General features: G+C 39.0%; 1 protein-coding gene across 1 annotated transcript; it reads right to left on the bottom strand.

The window, feature by feature from the left end:
• Positions 1–8,189: 8,189 nt before the first annotated feature.
• On the bottom strand, positions 8,190–10,421 carry LOC145783550 (transmembrane protein 272-like). Its single transcript, XM_082595449.1, has 4 exons — positions 10,187–10,421; positions 9,460–9,519; positions 9,062–9,283; positions 8,190–8,386 (listed from the first exon to the last, which is right to left on the bottom strand). The coding sequence occupies exons 1-4, from the start codon at positions 10,419–10,421 to the stop codon at positions 8,190–8,192; spliced, it is 714 nt and encodes a 237-aa protein (XP_082451575.1).
• Positions 10,422–11,136: the final 715 nt, after the last annotated feature.

Here is an 11,136-nt window from a genome sequence, read left to right as displayed (position 1 = left end):
GTAAGCCTATTATAGTGATTAGTGAGAGAGAAATGGATAAAGTCTAAACTAGGGATATCAATGGCCAGTGGCATAGCCAAGGGGGGTTGGGCCTTGGGGGTTACAACCTCCCTTTTGGCACGCGTGTGACGTCACGATATTGAGAATGATGCTTTCAGTCTCTTTATGTTTGAGAATGATGGTTTCAGTCTACAAAAAACTTGCCTAATTTTAAACAAAACTGCATTAAAAGAGCGAGGTTTGCCAATACCAAACATCTCAGCCAGGAATTAACAACAAGAAAACATAGAGACTTAGCTTTATTTCCGAAAAATGCCGAAGAAAACATGATCTTATCCTTTTGCTATGCCACCTGACAGCACCATTTTACAGGAATATTCATACCCACATTTTTGTTGAAAATGCTCTCAGAATGCCCCAAATTCAAAGTAATTTTTCCAAAATTTTTTGGGGGAGGCCCCCCAGACCCCCCGCCGCTGGGTGTCGTCTTAAGCAAAAATGCCGTCCGGCTTCGCCCGCCGGTCGTCAAAACCCCCCTTTCAAAATTCTTGGCTACGCTACTCTCAATGGCCCTCCCCCCCTTGAGAAAATCCTGCGTACGCCACTGCCTACACCTCTTTCTTTAATCAATAGTTTTGGAATAGTGTGCAGTAGTTCGTCTATAACGTCAATTCGGCTATAACGTTAGTTTTTGCAATCCCCTAGAGATGCCGTTATAGGCGAATTCTACTGTAGCCTACTACGATTTTACTTAATTTTTTACTTCACTACTTCCGAGTGGTAGGCTACTGCATTCCGAAGTCAAGTAATGGTTCTCAAACTGTGCGTACCGGTAGTTAAAAATTGTTTTTGGCGTCGCGAATTTTTAACTGATTTCAAAGAAAAAGTAAAACTGACCAAACTACTGTAAACTGTTGTGTTAAATGTCATTGCATTGCTAAACAATTCAACGATTTAGAATTAGATACAGTAGTCATTAGGGCAAGTTTTTGCAACTTTTGCAACTTTTTTTTTACAGCTTCCTAAATACTCAGAATTTATGTGGTAGGCTATAATGTTTTAAGCTGTTTGTAGGAATTTTATATTGCAACTTTTTTCTATTTTTCATGCAACTTTTATCAAGTATTGCGCAAAATGGAAAGAAGTGGTTTAAAAAACATGCTATTAAAACTGTTTCTAGTATGGTTCTATTGTCTTTGATTTGCATAACAAAGAGCTATGTGCAGTGGCGTAGCAGCCACCTGGCGGTTCTGGCTCTGCGCCAGGGGCGGCAGGCTGCAAAGGGGCGGCAAAATGAAGCTGCACAGTGCACACAGCACGAGAAATGAAGTAGCCTAATGCAAAAATAAATAAAAAGTAAAACAAAAAAATGATTTACAAAGAGACAGCTAGCACACCTTAAAAAATTTAAGGATAGAACAACAGCTAAAAACCTCGAGTTGCTTCTTGCATGATGTTGGATAGCTGTTTGTTTATCTTTATCCTGCATTGCGGGAAAGCGGACTTGAGCGCTATGCATCGGTGTACGCCTTCCGACGTACACCTGACCCACGCTGCAGCCGACGGCAATGTCTGTTTCCGGTTGTCTACTTTACTTATGACTTAAATTTAGTACTACCTATTACTCGAAATCGATCACTGGGTAGAGGCAATTATCGTAAAGTTTCTTGCCTAGAGAAATAACAGCAAGTGCGGGTGGCTGGAGTCGAACATGCAGACTTTCGACTGTGAGCCCAACGCGCTAACCACTCGGCCATTGCTACCGACAGCTGTACTAGCTAGCTGTAGCCTGTACTCCGTCTGTTGTTCAATTCTTAGTAACATTCATTACGTCATAAATCTAGAGGAGTTTCTCAAAGCGCAAAATGATAAAGTCGTATAGTATCTACGTTCTACTGTACCATGGATGATGATCGGCTATCAGCTCAATAGATTCTTTCTATAGAAAGAGACTACGTTCAAAAACTTGATTTTGAAGATGTTATCGCTGATTTTGCTTCGGCGAAAGCTCGAAAAATTCAATTTTGAGGCGGCTATTGATCTTTTATTTGCCTAATACATTTGTTGTCCATTTTTTGTCTTTTATTTTTGGCCTTAACGCTGAGACAGTGAGGCTTCTTTCTCAAGCAATAGGCCTATAGAACTTCTGAGACGCGGAATATTATTTGTAATTATTTTTATTGAAAAGATTGCTTGAACATGAAACTATTTCAAAATTTGCTGCAGTCTACTTAGGGCGGCATTTTCAACGAAAGCCAGGGGCGGCAGCATATGCTCCTACGCCACTGGCTATGTGATGGATTAGCTGCATCTCAATGTTATCTATGACGCAACAGTTTGCTTGCAAGCTAGAAGTTCAACAACCTCAGCCAAGCAAGATAGTGCCCGAACTAAATTAGAAGTGGAAGTATGACTTGGCCATTGGCCAAGCCCGCATAAACGGAAACAGGTTGTGTCTAGTCTTTAGAAGTAAATAAATAGTAAAAAAGTAAATAAAATAAATGCAACTTTTTACTGCAACTTTTGTTAAAATCAGGGCTTTGGAGCCGGAGCCCCGGGGCCGGAGCCGTGCATTTTCAAAGGAGCTGGAGCTCTACGTGAAATTCAAGTGGAGCTGAAGAAGGAGCTGGAGCCAGTTGTTTGAAAAATAGCTCCGGCTCCGATGTATTTCATAAGATACCACTACTATTGGCTGAATTCACATAATTTAACAGCAACCCTTCACAAAATTAAGAAATTATTTGCGTAATCAGACATCGAATTAACGAATATGTTTTTGAAACGCAGTTCCGCATGACGTTTTGATAAAGTACCTTAAATTTCATAAAGTTGTGCCATTTTTAGCAACAGTTGACTGCAGGCAATTTTAAGCTTTAAAAATTAAACTGATATGTCGTCATTATTATAATGAAAGCACTTTTCGGAGCCTGGAGCTGGAGCAACTTAACATTTACGCCTGCTCCAAAGCCCTGGTTAAAATTAAGTGCAACTTTCTCACGATTTTAGTGCAACAAAAATTCGCCCTAGTAATCATACTTCCTTCTCTTCCTATGTCGTCAGGCAAGCGAAGGGCACAGCTATAAAATGTGTGGTGTGCAGAGCATCGACGATTAGGCTTTGCTTATTTATTGCAATCATGATGTGGGAGCTCGATTGCTCAGCTTGTCTGCCCCAATAGCTCAATTGGTTAAGCGGCTAATTTTCTTCACGAAAAAACCTCAAGATCAAGCTGAGCTGGTTGGTTCTCGGGGTGCGCGCTTGAAGAACGCAGTTCAGGACAGCTCTCAAACAGTGGAATAACCAATGGAAAGAAAAATTATGGAAAGCAGTTTTCGATTGGAATTCCGTAGCTTACAGTAGGCCTAAGTAGATTTCATAGAGGGCCTTTCTCCCGGAAAGCGTGAACCGTGGAAGTATTGGCGATGCCTCAATCACTTAAGAAGTGGTAGCCTATTGGCAGGTGTAAAATTTTGATGAGACACTGGGGATATTCCATGGGGAGCACAAGTTGTAAATGTAGACAGGAGCAAACGATGCAACATCTACTCGAATGCCTTGACCTAAAAGCAAGGTGCTCTGCACAGGATTTGGCCGAGTTCAACGATAGAGCAAGAGCCTGCGTGATGCTCTGGGCTACGGCCATGTGACACACGATGAAGAAGAAGTAGATTTCATAATTTTACCAACTTGGTTAAACCATAGTTAATAAATATACCTTTTTCCAATTTATGGCTCAAACAATTGAGTTTAGAAGGCTGGCCTTACTAAGGCACTGGTGCCTTTTTGAGGCCCACTCAGCAGTAATTTAGCAAATCAACTATAATTTTAAAACTGTGATCACTGTATTTTATTAAAATTGTTCTAAATAGCCTAAGTGCTTTAAAGATGCTAAAACACAATTAATAAAACGCACATTGGTAACCGCTTTTTTCATTTCAAGATCAGTTTGTGACAAAATCAAAATGGCGGGCCTTATTGGGTTACATCATACCTTTATCCATCCCTCCTTATTCATCCTACAAATAGGAGCCTCAGACTGAGTAATTTTTGGAACCTTCAAAACTTATTTCGACAAAGATTTCATGCCTGGTCAAAAAATAAACAAAACTTGCTGATTCTAGCCATGTGAGCACAATCAAAATGGCACCTGAGTTAATCCAATCACGATTGTAGCCTATAGGGCTACAAGGCACTGAGCATGATGAAGCTGACGATGTCCAATCTCCATGGTTGTGAACATTGCAAAGTTGGTCGAGATCATGAGGAAATAGCTAAAACCGCTCGAACCCATTACCATGAAGACCGGGATGGTGATGCAGATAACACTAGCATATTTCCTATTGATTTGAAGAAGGTCATCCTTCTTCCCAAGTTGACCCTCAAAGAACACTTCCTTGTCAGCAGACTAGTTGTCTTCAATGAGACATTTGCATCAGTAAACGATGGCAACTTTGTTTTGTTTGTTTGTTTGTTTATCTTTATCCTGCATTGCGGGAAAGCGGACTTGAACGCTATGCATCGGTGTACGCCTTCCGACGTACACCTGACCCACGCTGCAGCCGACGGCAATGTCTGTTTCCGGTTGTCTACTCTATTTATGACTTTAAATTTAGTACTACCCATTACTCGAAATCGATCACTGGGTAGAGGCAATTATCGTAAAGTTTCTTGCCCAGAGAAACAACAGCAAGTGCGGGTGGCTGGAGTCGAACATGCAGGCTCTCGACTGCGAGCCCAACGCGCTAACCACTCGGCCATTGCTGTATCAGCAATGGCCACTCGGCCATTGCTGTTCAGTAAACGATTTCTTTTCTCATACGACAAACATTTTCTTTTCTCATAAGTCTGCCATCAACAATATCCTGACCATCCGGCTCTACCTTTGGTCGTATGCAATGCAAAACGGTCGTTCGTGGTGCCTCGAATCATTGGCGTTTGATTATCACAGCTGGTGATAACAATAACATCAAACATAGTTGTGACAAAACTGTCTTTGAAGAAGCATAGGAGTGGTAGAATTTCAATAAATTATGTTTGTGACCTACACAATAACTCACTATCGAGTAATGATACAAGAACTACATAGGCTACAGGTATATAAAGAACAATAGCACGAAAGGGCATCATGTAATCTACTGTGATACAGAATTTTGTGTGTGAATATTATTTTGAGGCAAAAATGAAAGATTGTAATTAAGCTAAAAGCGAATAGCAGAAATTGTTATATTAAAAAATGTGCAGTAGCTCACATGACCTTAAAAGGGCACCATTGCCCCCCTTGCCCCCATCCAGAGAAATTTTAAGGGCAGAGGGGCGATCGCCTCCCCGCCCCCCCCCCCCCCCCCCACTTCCGGCGCCCCTGGCTACTACTCTCTATAACCATGCACTCCTGTTATGCACTCCAATCAAGCTATGTAAGAGATTATTTTTTCTGTTCGCTTTCAGCTTAAGTGAAGATGCAATAGATTGAGTTTTGCTTTTAGCAGTATGATCGTTGCTTAGGCTAGTCTACTTCACAATATGCTGCGAGTTCGCTGTGGTAATAGCGAATGACTGGGGAACTGTGTTCCGAAAGCTATTAGAGCAATTCGCTATTACTACATCAATCAGGCTAAAACAGGTCGTTAATATCTACATTGTGAATTAAGCAAAGATGATCAAGCAAATCGAAATTGATTTCTTAGCTGTTTAAGATTGAAATGACTCACGTGAAAACAAATTTAAATGTTTCACAGACGAATTTGTTGCATTTTACAGAGCAATCACTGAGTCATGTAAATATAAAGCACCACATGAACATGATTAGTAACGTGGCTTTATAGAAGCACATCAGCTGGTAGCAAATAATACCTTGCTATGGAATTATCAACTCAAAACAAAGATCGATTGAAGACGGACAGAAATACTCTTTATAATATATTTAATGTTAACGCTAATAAAAAATCGTAAAAATACTCACGAATAAAAAATCGTATAAGCCTGGATACAGTATCAGCAACAAGCGTTAGCAAACAACTGAAGTCCTTGAACAGGGCGTTGACAGGGGGTCTAGGTGGTACTTTTCGACCCGGGCCTGGAATATTTAGGGGGCCCGGATTTAATAGATTCTCCGCAACTTCAAACATTATCAATATCTTAATATAATCAGATGTAAAGGAATTGCCATCAGAGGTTAAAACAACCACTTCAGCCGACAGATGGTAAAGCACCGGGCCCCCTTCCGGTTATACCGGGTCAACTTCAGCTTTGTGGTGGTGGAATAGCCATTTCAGCCACCAAACAGTAAAATAAGAATTTGGTTTAGTCTAGTAGCCTATAGTGATTTTCCTAACTACGAATATTAAGTGAAATAACCCGACATACGAATTTCAAAATAAACAGGCTAATGTTTGTTTAAACTCAAAAACTGAAATGGCACAGGTAAGAAGATTGCTATCCCTATTTCTGCACTAAAAATTAGATCAAAACCGCTTTTCAGACTTCTGCCATCAGCAAATGTTTGACCTAGACCCAAAAACCTTTCTCAAATCAAATTGAAAACTTTCTGACCGTCTGCACTAACTTTTCTGTAAATTCTCTTCTGGTGAGCCTAAAATGACCAGTAAGGATCAATGGAATCGGGAAGCAATACTCTAGAGCTATGTGACAAATAAAAGTTCAAAAAAGCAACCACTAGATAGAGATAGTAAGTTTTGCTGATAGGGAAATTTTAAGATTGCACAAAATTTGTTAAATGACCATGCTTTTGGCATATCGAGTTTGATCTGGTCATGGAAAAGGTAAGGAAGTGTAATGAAGAGTAGCCTTTGCCTAGGACGCAGATATAATTCAGACAGAGATGTAGGTATAGGCTATGCCGCATACTTGAGGCGTAGACTTTTTGTTTACGCTAACGCTTGCGGCCACATTTTTTTGGATAGTCTGCGCTTGAGACTACGCCGTAAAGTTTTCGCGGTTTTTTAGCGCATAGCGTCAACGCATACTCTTTAATGTATTTTTTTTTGCTACAACACGCCAATACCTTCCAGCGCTGCAGTTGAAAGAATGTTTTCAATGGGCAAAGACATATTGGAACCAAAACACAGCAAAATGTCAGATGAACACTTTCAGATGCTTGTGTATCTTCGTGGAAATTCAAAATAAAACTTGTTTGTTTCGAGTGGTTTATACCGTGTGAATGTTTGGCACCTAGCAAACAAAATTAGTTTACGCTCCTGCATGCGCTGACGCCGACGCCGCCAACTTTTTTACAAGTTACGTTGACGCATACGGCGTATGGTTTTTCGAACGTTTACGTTTAAGCTGACGGCGTCAATATTTTTTGTATGTGCGTACATCACTGCTGAATTCAGATACTGTATATGCATTGGAGAATGTAGAAACTCATTTAAATATGTATATAATACTATACTGGCTAGTGTGGGGGTGTTCAAATCCGGAGGCAAATTTACAAATGTCTGAATATTGCAAGCTGGTGTAAATTCGTTAGCAAGAGAGGTAGTCGAGTGGTTAGCTTTTTTAATTTGACTTGGAAGACCTGGCTTCACATCTATTGTTGTTTAAGCCTGATAGAGTTAGTTAGTTAGAGTTAGTTTGATAGAGTTTTAGTCACGCAGAGCGAATCAAAATATTTGAAGACTTTGCCAAATCATTTTAATTCCTTCGTGCGGTTTTCGTGTTTTTCTTAATTTTCTACTTTGAACGGCATGTGTCATCCTCATTTTAACAGCACATCAGTAAAAGTTTGTACACAACCTTTATATTCATAACATTGTCAATGAAGAGGGCCCGAAAATAAATTGGTACCGGGCCCGAGAAATCCTGTTAACGGCCTTGTTCTTGAACTTACATATAGAACATATTTAAAAAAGGGTAGTTAATATTCAACGTAGTTATGTAATATTCAATTCATGTAGTTACCGGTACCAGGATATAAGGTGACATAATAATGACAAATCAAAAACATAGTAACACAATGTTTTCCTTGTTTTCACATTGTTTCAACGTCTTCAGATGAAGTATCAATGTAAAGAATGACTGAAATTGCAAACCGAAATAGAATACATCCTACCATTCGTTGAGCAACATTAAACCAACGTTATCGTGTTGCAATAATGAGACCCAGACGTCTTTAGACGTTGAATCAATGTAAAAAAAATTACTGATTTGCTGTCTGCGAAATACCTCGCCTACGACCGATTGCGTGATGCCCCTGTAGCGGAAGCACCCCTCGCAATACAACAAGAAAAGCAACAAAGATAGAGAACAACTATGTACACGGCTGTGACAAGCCAAAACGCCAGATAGAATGTGGTATAGTCGCAATAATCCGACGCAAAAGGATTGTTTGTATTAGGTGAGTGAACCCTGTACACCCAGACATTGCCTGCAATAAAGCACATTATTTATTAAAAGTTTGAAGATATTGTCTGCACACAGTCATGAGTTGTAATTCTTTGCTAAATAAGTACGTAACTTCATTTATAACATAAATAAATATAAATAATGCTACAGTATTTAAAATGCGAAAATCTCCATTTTAAAAAATATAAATAAACTTCCAACTGGAACAAGTTCGTTTTTTGAGCATTCAAAAACAATTTAATTTTTTAAACAAGTTTAAATTTATACTTCGTGGTTAAAGAATTGGATTAGCACATGCTGGAGAGAAAAAGCATTGGTCAAATAAATTTTCTTTTTTACCTGTAACTTTCCTACCAACTACAGCAATGCTTTGAACGTGACATCATAACTATGGTATCTTCATCGGAGCTGGTCTACAAGTCTCGGCCTTGGTCATAAATGCTATGACTTAAATATACGTCAAAGATTGGAATCGACCAAGACATATGGATTGAAGTGTGTGAACAGTAAAGCAAAGTAGTTTCACCATATATGTTTGGTTGACTCCAATGTATGACATCATGGTATTTTTGACCAGGGCGGAGACTTGTACACCAGCTTCTCTTCTTCTTTAACTAACTGCAAATCATAAGTAAAAATTATCATCCAAAACGTCATGCATGATTTCATTTCAAATAGAACTTGATAGACAACTTGCCTGCAAAAAACCAAGCAAAATTGAAACAGCCCAATAGGCCAGTGACACAGTTATGCATTCTCTCGCCATCATTATCACTGCTTTCAGAAGATTCTCCTTTGCATGCTTTAGATATCCGCTTGGTTATTGAAAAAACTTGTAAGCATGCTGATACTGAACCACCGACAACCAACCAAATAGGAATAAACGGCTCCAATCGACAGTTATTCAAGTTAATGGCGCCTTGGTAAAAAAATATATGTTTAGTTCAGATTACAGTAACTTTATACGGGCTACCAATATTGTAATACTGTAACTTATATTTTAATTGACAACAACAGAAGCATTATCCAAAAATGATCCAATATTATAATTAGAATTCAAGCATATATGCAGTAAAAACTATTGTATGTACTTACCTATCACAATCATCAATATAGGGATAGCCAACATGAGAGCAATGAAAATTGTAAATCCAGCTGAAAAAAGGAAACTGCATAAGAATATCATAAAGTGATAAGGATATAGACTTGGTGTTGTTTCAAAATAAGCTTCATAATATATAGGCTAGTGATTGGTGTTGAAAGTTATTTGTAAATGAATACTTTTAACTTAATAACTTAAATATACTACATACAATACATATAACTGCAGACAAGACGTCACTTTTGCGATCCTAAGTTGTTTTTTTTTTCTTTTCTTTTGTTCTTCTGCTTTGAAGAAGTTTTTAGAGGGTTCTTCATCGCTTACTGAAGTTGTTCTGGATTCGATTTGAGACCCGATTGCTTTGTAGTCCTGTAGTCGTAGAATTTTTTGATATTTTTCAAGAATTCTGGCCAACGCTCTTCTAGGATATGGTTCGGGTGAGCGTCCAAAGTGTGGAACATACTTTTGGCCTAATTGTAATCTTCGCTTTGCTTGAGCGCGACATCTTGCGAGAGTTCGATCAGTCGATTTTGAGCTCAATTGGCGAATCGAGAGTTTTACTTACGTATATTATATTATGTACATACATTAAAACAACATTGGTGAAGCTATATTTGTCACATAATGGCAAAGAAAAAGTAGACATGCCACCAACAATTTGATGAGTGTAATTTGTTTCAATGACAAAGTGTTTGTTAATAATGACTTCCAGGGCCATACTTGAATTCATCAAAATGGAGAAAACGTGTTTCAAAAATGCTCTTCTATTTCCTGTAGAGTTTCTCTTCGCAGCTTTCAGCTTTCCATACAGGGACTCGTATGTTGGTGGAGGAGCTTCATTTTGTGTCTGTGTATATGTTGGAAGCTCACCACTTTCCACATTTTCCGGATCAGGATAATATGCAGGGGCTGGGCCCTCCGTACTCATGCTTCCGTAGGCTATAGAACCACTCATTAGGTTATGTAACAACTATTTTTCTAAATAAAACAAAAACGGTAATCGAGCAATTCCTTTTAACTGCTGAAGTTTGGTTACAAGACTGCATTCTGAAAAATTCTTCTTGAAGAAACAGCTACAGCACTATCAAAAAGATTTATTGGTCTCCAGTCCAAAAGCTAATTCAGATTATAATTGATAAGCATGCTTCAATCACTATGTCTATCAATCCATCATCATCATCAAACAATTTTGATTATACAGTCTACAAATTAATCTTCATGTTGAGGGTGTGGCCTGTCTGTCTGTCGAGGGCGATGTCTTCCTCTCCACACCTCACGGTCCGTTGGATTAGCAGAGTTCATGTTCAGGACTAAAAGGTCAAGCTTAACAAGTTCTTTCAAGAAATTTTTGGTCAACCTTGATCTCACTGTGCTGGAATGTTGATACATCTGACCTGAGAGATCCAGCTAGTTCTGTGCTCTAGGCCTACGTGCCCACTGTCCAAGCCGTCTCATTCTGCCCAATTGGAGAACTTCACCAACGTCTCTTATTTTAACCCTGGATAAAATAGTTACCGCTTGAAACTTAGTTAGTTGTGAAGTAAATTGCTTCTAGATGATTGTCTGGTATGTGACAGACATTTTTGATGGTGGGGGCTCTGACAGACAAGTTTTATACCCTCAATCCCTCAAAGCGTCAGCTGAAAAAATTACCGTATAAAACCAATTAA

The sequence above is a fragment of the Aplidium turbinatum genome, chromosome 14 (assembly GCF_918807975.1).
Source record: "Aplidium turbinatum chromosome 14, kaAplTurb1.1, whole genome shotgun sequence".
Taxonomy (NCBI): domain Eukaryota; kingdom Metazoa; phylum Chordata; class Ascidiacea; order Aplousobranchia; family Polyclinidae; genus Aplidium; species Aplidium turbinatum.
This window is presented reverse-complemented; position numbering and strand designations above follow the sequence as displayed.